The sequence below is a fragment of the Anolis sagrei genome, chromosome 5 (genome assembly GCF_037176765.1).
Source record: "Anolis sagrei isolate rAnoSag1 chromosome 5, rAnoSag1.mat, whole genome shotgun sequence".
NCBI classification, from domain to species: domain Eukaryota; kingdom Metazoa; phylum Chordata; class Lepidosauria; order Squamata; family Dactyloidae; genus Anolis; species Anolis sagrei.
The window spans coordinates 8,110,756-8,126,905 of NC_090025.1; the positions used below are offsets into that span (position 1 = coordinate 8,110,756).

Sequence of the window (16,150 nt, forward strand, 5' to 3'; positions counted from 1 at the left end):
CTAAAACTTTGTTCCTGAGCCCTGAATGTTTGCCTAAAATTGTACCTTTGGCAGATCTTATACTATAAAAGGGAGGTGGCTTTTCTTTATGGGGAGGGGGATCCAAAGTGGGAGGAAGTTCAGCATTAAAAGGAATCGCTGATGAGAAATGGCTATGGCGAATTTGCTCCCTTTCCTTTCCCTTTTGTGTTTTTCTGCAGATCTCAACAGCAGCAGTAGTGCTGGTGGCCAGGGCTGCTCCTCCTGCTCTCGGACCTTTTCTATATATTTCAAAGCGGAACCCGTGTATCAGCTGCCTTGTGGCCACTTGGTCTGCCGCGCTTGCCTGGCAGAGAAGCAGAAGTCTTTATCGATACTGTGTATGAATTGCAAAAGGTTGGTCGCCACACACGACATTTTGAGAGTCCATTTCTAGCACCCTTCTCTCTGGAATGATGCGACCCGAGGAGTATGTAAACTGTGTATGGGGTGGGGATGGGGCTTGGAAAAAGCAGAGGAAGGTGACATTGGGTTCTGCAAGGATGGAAACTGATGCCAGCCTTGCAGGACAGAACTTCGGGAGGTTCTGAAGAAGACTCGTTTTGCCCTCAGAGAGAAAGAGGCGGCGCTGTAGCACTGAAGCTTGGGCCAGAGCTAAAGAGATCAAAGGATAATAAAGCCATACGCTTCTCTATTTCCTTTTTTTTTTTGTTTTGTTTTGTTCCAGAAAGCTTGTTTATGGACAAAAAGTGGCATCCACGTAACCACGCTATGGTTTCTTTTGTGTTTTTTGACCAAGCGTAGCTTTTTTCTCACTGGCAGGGAAAGGAGGCGGCATACGTTTGCCTGCCACGTTTTCCCTTTACGGTTATAGTGAATTAAAAATACACAACTTAAAAAAAGAGTGATCTGCTGTGGCACCTGTCCATCCTTGGCCTCTTCTTCCCCAAAGAACCCATGAAACAGAGTATCCCACTGTTCCTGCTACTTAAATCAGGCATTAAAATGGTTATCTTCAGAAGTTCCTACCTGGGAGAGATGGGCCATGGACAATGTTTGAAAAAGTGCTGGTGCCAATTCTCGTTAGTTGTGCAACATGTATTTAAAAACAAAACATCGGTGTGTTGTATTTGCACACTTACTTGTGACTGCTCTTGATTTCTGTTGTGCAACTTGGTCAGAGAGGTGATCCGTTCTCTTCCTGTCCGTCAGATAAATATGTAAGCCTTAATAAAACGATGCTCAGAATCCGCTGATCTCTTCTGGGCTTTTGCAACCATGGTATTCTGTTTTATTTCGCTTGTATTATTTGGTGCAAAGATGGGTTGGGTTTAGCACAGCTGGTTAATCACCAGCAGCAATAGAAAGGTTGGCAGTTCGAAGCCCAGGTTGGGGTGAGCACCTGACCTTCAGCCCAGCTCACTGTCCACCTAAGCAGTTCGGAAACAGCTGTGAGCTGTGAGTAGTGTCCTGAGTTGCCCTTCAAAAACAGCCTTAATAAAATGTTGCAAGTAAAAGAAAAATGCTTTACTTCAGTAAACACAAAGGATAAGCAAATGCAGTTGAAAAATGCAAAAGAAAACAAGTCTTAATGCAGACACAAATTAAAGTCTCATACAAAATCTCAAAAGAAACAGCAGTCTTCCATCACACATCAGGCAATGACCACTAAGTCATGAACATGAAAGGCACTACAGACTACTTCGACCAGAGAAGTCAGCCATAGCGGAGCACCTGATGAACCAACCTGGGCACAGCGTATTATTTGAGAACACAGAAATGCTGGACCACTCTCACAACCACCATGTCAGACTACACAGAGAAGCCATTGAAATCCACAAGCATGTGGACAATTTCAACAGAAAGGAGGAAACCATGAAAATGAAAAAAGTCTGGTTACCAGTATTAAAAAAAATATTACATCAGCACAACAACAACTTCTCAGGTTGAAGTAGTCTTCAGTGCCTTTCATGTTCCTGGATTTGTGTTTGGGCAAGGCTGTGTTTGGTGGTCCCTCTGTAGACTTGTCCACAGCTGCATGGTATACGGTAGACTCCTGCAGAAGTAAGAGGATCCCTCTTGTCCTTTGCTGGACGTAGCATTTATTGGATTTTCTTGGTGGGCGAAATGTCAGGAGAAAATGCCTCTAGAACATGGCCATATAGCCCGAAAAAACCTACAGCAACCCACTATACCCCACTTTCCTTCTACATGGAACCTAAAATAACTTTGATGGAGTTTCTACTGGGTAACACTAATAGGAATGGTAGAAGAACCTCACTGATCAGCTGGCATTATTGCATCCTGAGTCCCAGCTTACAAGACAAAGGAGAATGTCATAGAGCACGAATGTAGTTATCGTGTCAAAAGTGAACCAAGGATACAGTTGTAATGTATTTAAAAAACACAAAGTTTAAAAAACTTGCCATTATACTAAATGTCCTTTGACTAGTCGCTGGCCACTTAGAGGCCCTCTGGTGTCGCTGTGAGAAGACCCTCCATGGTGCATGTGGCAGGGCCCAGGCTGCATTGTAATAGGTGGTCTGTGGTTTGCTCTTCTCCACACTCGTATGTCGTGGACTCCACAAATCAATATAGATCCGTGTAGTGGTTTGAGTGCTGGACCTTAATTCTGAAGGCATGATCATCAAGTTTGCAGACAACACCAAATTGGGAGGGAGAGCCAATACTCCAGAGGACAGGAGCGGGATTCAAAACGATCTTGACAGATTAGAGGGATGGGCCAAAACCTACAAAATGAAATTCAACAGTGACAAATGCAAGATACTCCACTTGGATACAAAAAACGAAATGCAAAGATACAGAATGGGGGACAATGCCTGGCTCAAGAGCAGTGCATGTGAAAAAGATCTTGGAGTCCTCATGGACAAGTTGAACATGAGCCAACAATGTGATGCGGCGGCAAAAAAAGCGAATGGGATTTTGGCCTGCATCAATAGGAGCATAGTGTCTAGATCTAGGGAAGTAATGCTCCCTGCATAAGGCCTCTTTTCCCAAGCGACTGGCAACGCCGGTGTGTGTCCCTCTTCCGGCATTAGGAAGTACGCACCCTGCATCGCCCCTCCTTCCCCGCGCACAACCTAACGCCGGGAGAGGGACGCACGCCGGCATTGTTGTCTCCCTTGGCCTACGAGGAGGAAGAGGAGAGGAAGACAATGCGTGCACACACTTGTGAGGGAAGGAGGGAGGGAGAGTGAGCTGCCTCCAGGCAGGGGCGACTCAAGAGCTCATCAAGAGTGCCCCCCGAGACGCATGCTCTGCAAAAGCGTAATTTGTGTACCGCCTTGAACCGCCCCTGGACTGGATGGCCCATGAGGTCTCTTCCAACTCTATGATTCTATGAAAACAAGAGTTAGAATCTCTGCTAAGCCATGGAAAGTCACATTCAGTCTTTGAGAAAGGCAATGGCAACTTGAAGGCACACAACACCAAATCAGTATGAACCGGGCTGCCCAGCTTTTGTAAGACAGGTTTGTCCTGTTGTTCCAGGTCAAATTAAGACAACAGCTGGGTAACAGTCTTCCTCCTGCCTAAGTTTGTGCTGGAAGTGGATGGACATTTTTGTTCAAAGCGGAGTGGCTTCAATCCATTCTGGAAATGTGCATGTGGTACTATTTCACACTGATACATGCATGCATTGTGCACAGATAGGTGTTGTACAAACATGTGCATGGACATTGGTACATTCACTTGTATCTCAGTGAACCTTGCAACCTTGACCATTTAGCCTGAGAAGTTTGTAGCCTTATCGGTGCTTAGCATGCAAAGAGTTGCCCTGTTCAACCTGATGGAGAATTGCAAGGTCTGCATTATATTTGCAGTGCAAGAGGGACATTTTCCAAGTTTATCCATGAGGACCATGTCAGTGACATCGGCAGCACAGCAAGGCAGGAACAGATCAATCACAGCCACCTTAGGTTATAAACTACTTTATTTTACAGCTATATACATTAGAAGCTACTTAACACTCAGCACATCATAAACTTGTTTCTTTACTGTCCGATTGTAACATTGCAAACACACTAACTGTTATCAGTACTAGTCCACACCTCTTGCATTCTAGAGTGACGTATGACGTACAATGCCTCTGTTTGTTCTATACACTTGATTTATGACCTCTCTAGGAATGCCGTTCCCTTCATGGTTCAGTTCACTCTTTCCACACAGGAATACATTATACTTGGCACATAGTGTGAAGGAGGGTAAAATTACTGCCACCAAATTTGTGAGGAAAGCCGGGCAATGATCAATATCAGCTTAGGAGCTGGTTTATAAAGGGACTATTATTTACAGAAGGCTTTATTCATTTGATAGCGTAGCGTTTACTGTCCCTGGTTTGACTTTATTTCTTATGCAGGCTGTTTGACTTAGGAGAAACTGTATCAGGCAAGGCTTGAGGAAAACAGTAACAAGTTTATTGGAACAAGCAAGGTATAACAGATTCGATGTTTCTTCTCTAGAGGCACAAATCTTGATAGGTTACATTAGTGAGGTTTCATGAGTAACTTTAGGTACAGACTTTAAGAGATTTCTTTGAGTAGATATATCTTTCTTCAACAAGCGTTCTTTTACTACAAGTAAGCCACCTGACTTATCTAACTCTATTGGCTCACAGCCAAACCCTGATTCTTAATATTAAAGAACCAGTCTTCCCTATAGTTCTCTAACTATAGTATTCCTGATGGTTTTCCACACACCACAGGATCAACAACCTCTCCTGTAACTCTTTGGTCACAGACTAACTCCCTGTTTCTCCCACTAGAGAAATCAGTCCTTCCCTGTAGCTCACCGGCTTACAGACTGCCACTTTCAAACAGCTGCCCCGTGAAGAGGCAGTTGGCAGTTGGCTCCGCCCCTGTTGCTATGGCAACTCTGCTCAAGCCAAACCTGCCACTATCTCTAACAAAGTATAATCCTACATACTTACCGTTTATTAACTACTGTTTAAACAATACATAACCATAAGAATAAAAGTTACACATCGTCACACATAGCTACTGCATTTTAAACATACATACATACATACTTTGAAATCTACATTATAAATTGCAAGCAGCTTCAACAGACCAGGCCCCAGGTATAATATGTTTAGGAAAATCTTCCCTGCTTAGATAAGAATGACAAACTGAGAAGCTGGGAATCTACTATGCGAGGCACATGTTTTATTTCCCCTCCTGTGGAGCTGGACCGTTGCTCATTCTGGACCTTGGAAGAGGTTCCTGCTGGACGCTTCAGCCTTTTGCTGCCTCCTCCACGGTGCTTAATAGCCGCTTTTCTGCCTTTAACCCTTGAATTAGTAAGTTAGCAAATTCCATTAAGTGATTCCAGGCTGGGTTGTGCAGATCTTCCTTAACTGGTGAAAAACATTTCATTAACCTCCCTTGACTTTTAAGAGGGTAATTGCATTTTAATCTTTTATTCCTGCATTATCATTCTAGACAGCGGTTCATTTGCGGGGGGATAATTCCTGTTAATGTACTTTTGAGATACAGTCTGGTCTGGTCTTTTAATGCTTTCATTCATTCTGGAAATGACACTTGGAACAGTGGCTGGGTTTTTGGGAAAAAAAATAAGAATATTAATAAAGTTCTCCGTCTGTGTCATAATTTTTTTCGTCTGTTTGCAAAATGTAATAGAGTCTCATTCAAACCTGCTGAGAGCAGAAGGGGATGGAAATTTGAGATGAAATGAATGGCAATTTACTGATGTTCAAAACTTTTGTTTTAACTTCTTAAAGCAAAAGGTCAGAACAGACAGGTAGAATGCAATGTGTTAAGTGGTAAAAGACACAGGTATTGTTAAGGAACTCAACATTGTTCAAGTGAAATTGGAAGTAGCCAGGAGGTATAGCTTGAGTAGAATCATAGAATCAAAGAGTTGGAAGAGACCTCGTGGGCCATCCAGTCCAACCCCATTCTGCCAAGAAGCAGGAATATTGCATTCAAATCACCCCTGACAGATGGCCATCCAGCCTCTGTTTAAAAGCTTCCAAAGAAGGAGCCTCCACCACACTCCAGGGCAGAGAGTTCCACTGCTGAACGGCTCTCACAGTCAGGAAGTTCTTCCTCATGTTCAGATGGAATCTCCTCTCTTGTAGTTTGAAGCCATTGTTCCCTTGCGTTCTAGTCTCCAGGGAGGCAGAAAACAAGCTTGCTCCCTCCTCCCTGTGACTTCCTCTCACATATATATACATTATGTGATACCAACATATACAAAGGTGGTTCATTAAAGATTTCCCCTGAATCACTTCTATTTATCACAGGATGCTGAAACCACACAGGTGTAATGATATAAGTCTCTACAGATTACATGCCAATTTACAACTCAGAACTGATAAGGGTCTTGATGTCATAGGTGCTGAAGTGGTGTGAGGTTTGAGAATGGACCCAGTGGAATATGAAGCAGTCCTCAAGTTCCTTTACTTGAAGGGCTGCACACCAAAGGAGACATTTGATGAGATGAAAGAGGTTTATGGTGATGATTCCCCATCATATGATAGAGTCAGAATTGGCGTCGTCAATTCAAATGTGGTCGGACTTTGGCGCAGACAGCTCCAATTCCAAGACAACACCATTTTGCTATTGATTAACACACCATCCATCAAGTGGAGGTCGACATTTTGGAAAATCGCTGCATAACCATTCACCACCTAGCCCAAAATGTCAAAATTAGTGTGGAGGTCTGTGGAAAAAATCACCCAAGACCGTTTTCCCATGCATAAGGTATCCGATTGCTGGGTCCCTCAACTGCTCACACCTTTCCAGAAGCAGGAACAAGTTGAATGCTCTCAGGCTCTATTGACAATGACATATAATAATAATAATAATAATAATAATAATAATAATCCTTTATTTATACCCTGCTACCATCACCTGCAAGATTCAGTGCGGCTTACAAGAGGCCGAGCCCAAAATACATCAGAACAAAAAACATAACCACAACAATACAATACAGAAATAAATAACTCATAGCAAAGCAAAAACAATAACAAAATATCACAACGCAATTTAAAAACCTGGCAGGGCCAAATGTAAAGATTAATTTTTTTCAAAAAATGTTGGGCATGACCAGGTGAAAGAGGATGGATATTTTGGGGGGTAAGTGGGTGTGCAGACACTTTTAACTCTCGCATAAAGTGCATTTGGGACATATTGCTTGGGATTCCTTAATCTGAGAAGGCACACTGGAACATCCATGTTTTCAAGCTCCTTCTGAAGACTGCCAATGTTGGGGCATGCCTGATGTCCTTGGGGAGGGAGTTCCAGAGTTGTGGGGCCACCACCAAGAAGGCCCTGTCCCTTGTTCCCACCAACCTGGACACAGCATATTATTTGAGAACACAGAAATGCTGGACCACTCTCACAACCACCATGTCAGACTACACAGAGAAGCCATTGAAATCCACAAGCATGGGGACAATTTCAACAGAAAGGAGGAAACCATGAAAATGAACAATATCGCTACCAGCATTAAAAAAAACCTCTAAAATCATAACAGTAAATAAAGAACAACACTCAAAAGCAGTGGAATTCCAGATAACAAATAACCAGGACACCTAATAACCCCCCAACAAAGGATTCCCCCAGGCAGTAAGAAGCCAGACCTTGAAACTGCTGCACCATTAAATGCTAATCAAGATGGCCAATTGCAACGTTCACACCTATCTCGAACAGACAAGAGTTCTTTCTCCCACCCTGAACATGATTCCACAGATATATAAGCCCCCCTTGCCTAGTTTCCAACAGACCTCACAACCTCTGAGGATGCCTGCCATAGATGCAGGCGAAACATCAGGAGACAGTGCTTCTGGAACATGGCCATACAGCCCGGAAAGTTCACAGCAACACAGTGATTCTGACCATGAAAGCCTTTGACAATACACCTAGCCTTTGTTTAAAGCTCTCTGATGCAGGCCAAAATCCCATCGGCAAAAAAAGCCAATGGGATTTTGGCCTGCATCAATAGGAGCATAGTGTCTAGATCTAGGGAAGTAATGCTACCCTCTATTCTGCTTTGGTTAGACCACACCTGGAATATTGTGTCCAATTCTGGGCACCACAACTGAAGAGAGACATTGACAAGCTGGAATGTGTCCAGAGGAGGGCGACTAAAATGATAAAAGGTCTGGAGAACAAGCCCTATGAGAAGCGGCTTAAGGAACTGGGCATGTTTAGCCTGAAGAAGAGAAGGCTGAGAGGGGATATGATAGCCATGTATAAATATGTGAGAGGAAGTCATAGGGAGGAGGGAGTAAGCTTGTTTTCTGCTTCCCTGGAGACTAGGATGCGGAACAATGGCTTCAAACTACAAGAAAGGAGATTCCATCTGAACATGAGGAAGAGCTTCCTGACTGTGAGAGCCGTTCAGCAGTGGAACTCTCTGCCCCAGAGTGTGGTGGAGGCTTCTTCTTGGAAGCTTTTAAACAGAGGCTGGATGGCCATCTGTCAGAGGTGATTTGAATGCAATATCCCTGCTTCTTGGCAGTGGGTTGGACTGGATGGCTCATGAGGTCTCTTCCAACTCTTTGATTCTATGATTCTATGAAGGAACCTCCACCAAACTCCAAGGCAAAGAGTTCCATTATTGAACAGCTCTCCTTATGGTCAGGAAGTTCTTCCTAATGTTCAAGTGAAATCTTCTTTCCTGTAATTTGAAAGGATATATCGAAATGTTGCGGCATAGATAGGAGAGATACTATCAAGATAGATCCTTTACAGCTTTATTTCCAGCTGGGACTCTGGTGAGGAGTTGTCTCCAAAAGCATAGAGGAATGATAGAGGCGTTGACTATGGCTTTTATAGCCTCCAAATGCAAGCAAACAAAGAACATGCGTCTACATACATTTACATCATTCTCTACATCACCTTAGCATCAAATTCTATCTTCCAACATACAAAAAGCATGTCTCTGTGTCTTTCTTTCTAGCAGCATCTTACATTCATCAATCAAGGGGCCTAACTTTGACTTGTCATGAGGGAGAGGCATTGGCTCCTTCCCTAGAAGGAAGGCACTGGGCTGTTTGTACCAGCCTCTGTGGCTTATCTCTCTCTTGGAATGTATAGACAACATGCCTCCCTCTTCAGCCCCCCTCTTGCTGTGCCTGGACAGCAGCTTGCTTGTCCGTTAGCATTCTTTCTATACAGAGAGAGCCTGATTTTTCTCAGTGCTTATAAAGTACATACAATTAAAACATAAATCAATATCTAATTTTCCAATATCTCCTCATCAATAGGCCTTAGAGCAGTGGTTCTCAGCCTTCCTAATGCCGCGACCCCTTAGTACAGGTCCTCATGTTGTGGCGACCCCCAACCATAATATTATTTTTGTTGCTACTAACTGTAATTTTGCTACTGTTATGAATGGTAATCTAAATATCTGATATGCAGGATGTATTTTCAGTCACTGGACCAAATTTGGCACAAATACCCAATACTCCCAAATTTGAATACTGGTGAGGTTGGGGGTGATTGATTTGGTCATTTGGTAATGCTGGAGTTGCTGAGATTTATAGTTCACCTAAAATCAAAGAGCCTTCTGAACTCCACCAATGATGGAACTGGATCAAACTGGGCACACAGAATTCCCATGACCAAGAGAAAATACTGGGAAGGTCTGGTGGACATTGACCTTGAGTTTTTTGGAGTTGTAGTTCACCTACATCCAGAGAACACTGTGGACTCAAGCAATGATGGATCTGGATCAAATGTGGCACAAATACTCAATATGCCCAAATGTGAACACTGGTAGAGTTTGGAGAAAATAGGCCTTGCCATTTGGGAGTTGTAATTGTTGGGATTTATAGTTCACCAGCAATAAAATAGCATTCTGAACCCCACCGATAGAATTGGACCAAACTTTCCACACAGAACCCCCATGACCAACAGAAAATACTATGTTTTCTGATGGTCTTTGGCGACCCCTCTGACACCCCCTCGTGACCCCCATGGGGGTCCCGACCCCCAGGTTGAGAAACACTGCCTTAGAGTGACCCAAAAGGCTTTGCTGCTTTTGCTACAGACATTAAGCTTATATTACGCTACTTAATTATATAAGTTTGATACCATGGAAGCCAGTGTAGCAGTTGGGATTTCAAGTATATATTAGGATTCCAGGTAGTCGGGGTTCGAACCTCCACCCAATCAGGGAAACCCAAGTCACACTTTCTCAGCCGCAGAGTGAATCAACACTGTAGGAGGCCAAAGCAAAAGGGTGGGAATGGAAACAGCAATGTTTTTGTGCTTAAAGCTCTCCCTGTTGGCAACTGAGCCTTGGGAGAGTCATTTGAAACTTAGAATATGGGGTTGGCACCATACAAAAATTGGGGGATCAGTCAATGATGGAGTCATAAAATTGGAGCGCAGCCAATGGGGAAACCCTTGTTCTGCTCTGCATTGTAACAGCCTCCACTTCTGGCTTAGAGATGCTCCGACGTGCAAAGGCTGAGTATGTTATATTCCCAAAGAACAAGGAAATTGAGATTTTCTTCCTGCCCGATTGTTAAGCAAGCGAGTGAATGCAGCTGGGTCATTCTGACACTTATTTTACCTTGCCCGCCCCTCTTTCATTGCATGTGAACGTTTGTGCTCAAACGCCAACTATATTATAGTCATTTGGCCATGTCATCAAGTGTGTATGTGGCTCTGGAAAAGATGTATAAATTACCTAAAGTACAGTTTAGCTGCAATTTGAGGATAGCGCCCATTAATTCGGTCATCTCCTTGTAAGAGGTTCTGGCAGCTGCTCCTCAGACACAACAATAACTGCAGAACGGGGATAGAGATAATATAATTTTATATAGATTTAGCAACTGCGGGAAAGCTAAATGGCACCGATTTAAGCCATATTCTACTTCTATCAAAGTAGAGTATATGATTCTCATAGGTACCTGATGACCTTCAGTTTTCCCTTCAAATACTTAGGGAAAAGCTAGTGTTATATCCGTATTTGCATGTTTACATTGCATGGTTTTGTGGACATGTAAACATGGAATTGGTTTATTAGTCAGACCAAACCTGGAATAATCCTGTGTCCAATTCTGGGCCCTAAAATTAAAAAAACAACAAGTTGCAAAACGTCCAGGATACAGCTTAGGGAATAGGTTTGGCTTGGAGAAGAGATTGCTACGGTGCTGGATGGCCATCAGTTGGGAGGGATTTGATTGTGTTTACCTGCATGGAAGAATGGGGTTGGACTGGATGGCACTTGGAGTCTCTTCCAACTGTGGGATTCTATGCTATATCTCAAGGAATGAGGAATTTGTACCTTCTGTGAGGAAATCAAATCTTTTGTCATTGTGTTATGGCCCTTTCTGATGTTGCACACACACACACAAAAATTAATACTGTTCATCTTAAGTTAGACTTGCTAGGTAAATCGATTTTTGGCAGGGTTATTGGTGAAGGAATGTCAAAATGCAGGATAGGTGCGTGATTCATCGTTTTCTCCTTCCAATCGCATCCTCTCATAATAAGCTGCGAACCGGATTGATTGTCTGAGAGGCAAGCTTTAAAAATCAAACCAAACATAGCAGAGTCCGCATCAGTTGTCAGCAGAGTTTTACTGCGTCATCTGACTTTGTGCTGCTCACTGTTAACAAAAACTCATTGACTCAGTTTTCATCCAAACTCACAGTGGAGGCTTTTAATCATGACATGTTGCTTTATGTACATTTTTAACATTTTTATTTATATTCCACTCTGTCTCCCCGAGGAGACTCAGAGCAGATTACAGTATGTGTACACACACACACACACACACACACACACACACAGGCAAACATTCAATGCTTTTTATGAAGTGAACAATGACATATAATACACAAAGGCAAAGGTTTCCCTTTCCATCTCCGGCATCTTGAAGCAATGCTCAACTCTGCCCATGGGGAGGTGCTCTTGTTCCATTTTTCCATGCCAAGGAGCCTGTTGTCCATAGACTCTCCTGGTCGTGATTGCCAGCATGGCTGCATGGACACCTTTTACTTTCCTGCCAAGGCAGTACCTATTGATCGACTCACATTACATGTTTTTGAACTACTAGGTTGGCAGGAACTAGGGCTAACAGCGGGAGCTCACCCTGACCCACAGCTTCGAACTGCCAACCTTCCAGTCAGCATTTTTTTCTGCAGCTAGCGGTTTAATTTGCTGTGCTACTGTTATATAAACGCATCAGGATTCCCGGATGTCCTATCAGTCAATGGCACATGCAGAGATATACTCATGACAGATATCAGCAACAGATGTATGGTGAGAAGCAAGAGAATCATGGCAAAAGAAAGAACACATGCTTGCTGACTTATTTTACACCCATTGCCTCTTGTCTTCAGTCAGGCACAAGAGTGAACCATGTAACCGTCATCATGACTGTCACATGTCCATGACCCAACTTCTTCAGCCTGTCCCTCAAGTTCCACAAGTGGCCAGCTACTGGTCAAAGGACATTTAATCAACTACCAAGCTTGCAAACTTTGTGTTTTGTCTATCTGTTTGTTTGATTTGTTAAAAATGTAATACAAATGTCTGGTTGCTCCTGACATGATAAATAAATCAAGTTCCACATCACCACCTAGTTAACCCTTCAGCAGGTGTGTGACCACATGTCCATTAGAACTGTATTTTCCACCAGTTTTACACAATAGGGCTACAGTCAATGCATTCCTGTCTAACAGTGCATTATGTATCTAACAAGGAACTCATTCCAAACAACTAGTCTCTCCTGCACTCTTGCTAATCAATGCACAGAATGCCAATTCCCTTTGTCTGTTTTGAGACAAGTGTTAACACATGCACACTTACGATAAAACTGATGTTGCCAACTGCACCAAGAACAAGCTACCAAAAATCTCAAGAAAACATACCCACCACCAAAACCCAAAACCTAGACTCATCTGAAAGTCAACTTTAGTTTTTTTTAAAAAAGGAAACATTTTTTTAAACCCAAATAGATAGATAAATAGATAGATAGATAGATAGATAGATAGATAGATAGATAGATAGATAGATAGATAGATAGACAACCAGAAATGCTGGAGTGTATGATGGCCTACCATTGGTTTCCATTAATCCTTTCTCTAAAGATGCTTCTTGTTTACTTTCTGACATTTCCAAAATGACTCTTGTCCAAAGACAGGAAGAGAGTTTGGAGAGGACTACGTGACTTGAACCCATTCTTTCCCCAAGTCCCTTCTCATTAGGTTTTGACGTATTGTGTTTTAATTTCCTCCCGTTGCCCCCAACCGTTTCTCCTTGGATGCCCCTCACCGTCATGCAGTGCCATTCCCAACGGAAGAGACGTCTCAGACCTGACACCAGCGGGGGAATGACCCCAAGAACGTGGGATGAATATGCAAAGGAGGGCTTTGTAAACAGGGAAGCACGTCAGCAAGACCCCCCTCGGAGGCTCATAGTTGCCCGGAAAGATGAGCAAGCAGTTCAGCTCTAGAGAGCCATAGTTAAAGTTCGGCTTCATTGCCTCATTGGAGGAGAAGTGGACTCAGTGCAAGTAGGAAGATTGCAAAAGTGCAGACAACTTAGGGTGCTTCTACACCAGGCATGGGCAAATTAGGTCTCTCTATATTTGAAAGACGAGCTAGGAGAAAGAGGTTGTTGTTGTTTATTCGTTCAGTCACTTCCAACTGTTTGTGACCTCCTGGACCAGCCCACGTCAGAGCTCCCTGTCGGCCATGGCCACCCCCAGCTCCTTCATAGTCAGGCCAGCCACTTCAAGGATAACATCCATTCATCTTGTCCTTGGCCCCTCTTCCTTTTTCCTTCCATTTTCCCCAGCATCATTGTCTTCTCTAAGCTTTCCTGTCTTCTCATGATGTGGTCAAAGGACTTCCTGTTTGCAGCTAATGTCCTTCCCTCCAATGAGCAGTCGGGCTTTATTTCCTGAAGTATGGACTGGCTGGATCTTCTCGCGGTCCAAGGCTCTCTCAGAACTTTCCTCCAACACCACAATTCAAAAGCATCTATCTTCCTTCGCTCAGCCTTCCCTATGGTCCAGCTCCCACATCCATAGGTTTGTTGTTGTTCATTCGTTCAGTCGTTTCCGACTCTTTGTGACTTCATGGACCAGTCCACATCAGAGCTCCCTGTCGGTCGTCACAACCCCCAGCTCCTTCAAGGTCAATCCAGTCACTTCAAGGATACCATCCATCCATCTTGTCCTTGGTCGGCCCCTCTTCCTTTTTCCTTCCACTTTCCCCAGTATCATTGTCTTCTCCAAACTTGCCTGTCTCCTCATGATGTGGCCAAAGGACTTCATCTTTGCCTCTACTATCCTTCCCTCCAATGAACAGTTGGGATTTATTTCCTGAAGTATGGACTAGTTGGATCTTCTCGTCGTCCAAGGCTCTCTCAGAACTTTCCTCCAACACCACAGTTCAAAAGTGTCTATCTTCCTTCACCCAGCCTTCCTTCTGGCCCAGCTCTCACTTCCATAGGTGACTATGGGGAATACCATTGTTTTAACAATGTGGATCTTCGTTGCCAGTGTGATGTCTCCACTCTTCACTATTTTATCAAGATGGGTCATTGCTCTCCTCTCAAGAAGGAAATGTCTTCTGATTTCCTGGCTGCAGTCTGTATCTGTAGTGATCTTTGCACCTAGAAATACAAAGTCTGTCACTGCCTTCATGTTTTCTCCCTCTATTTGCCAGTTATCAATCAGCCTGGTTGCCAAAATCTTGGTTTTTTATGTGGTTAGAAGGCTCCTCAGCTCCTCCTCACTTTCAGCCATTAAATTGGTATCATCTGCATATCTAAGGTTGTTAATGTTTCAGTTTTAAGAGAAAGAGGTTATGCTACAGAATTTATGCTGGCATTTTAGGTTTTGGCCTATACACTTCGAGGGCCAATTAGTCACAAGGAACTACATCTATCCAAACAGAAAAGAACTATGTTTCTACACCCAAACTATGTCTCTTATAAAGACAAGTCACAGATAGCTATGAATACAAGGCCTAAAATTGGCATTATGTTATTCTGTTTGAGGGATCTTCATCTTATCAATGCAGGACAATTTTGCACCATTGAGAACGTTAAGGTGGCTCTGTAGTGTAGAGTTAATGCAATTTGACACCATAACTGCCAAGACTTAATTCTACGGGATCACTGGAGTTGTTGTTTGCGAGGTCTTTAGCATTCCTTGTCCAAGAGTAGTAATGGCTAACCAAACTACAATTCCCATGATTCCATACCATTGGGCCATAGCATTTACAAATTATATTAATTCAGACTTAATTCTATGGGATCACTGGAGTTGTTGTTTGCGAGGTCTTTAGCATTCCTTGTCCAAGAGTAGTAATGGCTAACCAAACTACAATTCCCATGATTCCATACCATTGGGCCATAGCATTTAAAGAGATATCAAATTATATTAATTCTATAGTGTAGGTGCACCTATAGTCGATAACAGCAAATTATTATTATTATTATTATTATTATTATTATTATTATTATTATTATTATTATATAGAAATTTCAGTAATGAAAGAAGACAGAATTCCAAATGGGGTGATATAATGGAGAATGTGCCCCCCATGTAACCCATCCTGAACTGGCAAAGGTAGACAAGGAAAGAGATTTGGGACTCAATTGGATCAAGGAAAGGACTAACTCAGCTATGGAAAAAGTGCATCCAATTAAGTCTACAACTAGGATAGAAGATGAATCCTCCCACTGTATTTCTCCTATAAAATGGGAGATTTGGGACTCAATGGGATCAAGGGAAGGACCAACCCAGCTGTGGAAAGGGTACATCCGATGGAATGCAGAGAGTGGAACTCTCTGCCCCAGAGTGTGGTGGAGGCTCCTTCTTTGGAAGCTTTGAAACAGAGGCTGGATGGCCATCTGTCAGGGGTGATTTGAATGCAATATTCCTGCTTCTTGTCAGAATGGGGTTGGACTGGATGGCCCATGAGGTCTCTTCCAACTCTTTGATTCTATGATTCTATGATCCTCAATTAGGGTGGAAATTTAGTCCTCCCAATGAGCTGGTCATAGACCATAATAAAGTGAACTTGAATGTGAGTCCTCCCAATGTATTTCTCCTATACAATGGAAGATTTGGGGCTCAATGGGATCAAGGGAAGGGACAACCCAGCTGTGGAATAGGTGCATCCAATGAAGTCCACAACTAGGGTAGAAGTTGA

At 43.1% G+C, this 16,150-nt stretch overlaps 1 protein-coding gene across 2 annotated transcripts in view; it reads left to right on the top strand.

Annotated features, from left to right (window-relative positions):
* Positions 1–1,260, top strand: part of UBOX5 (U-box domain containing 5) — a 33,685-nt gene extending 32,425 nt beyond the window's left edge. For both annotated transcript variants that reach the window (XM_067468551.1, XM_060779435.2), the window contains exon 5: positions 201–1,260. In XM_067468551.1, coding sequence (XP_067324652.1) covers positions 201–415 — 215 coding nt within the window. In that variant the 3' untranslated portion in view covers positions 416–1,260. The remainder of the gene's footprint in view (positions 1–200) is intronic.
* Positions 1,261–16,150: the final 14,890 nt, after the last annotated feature.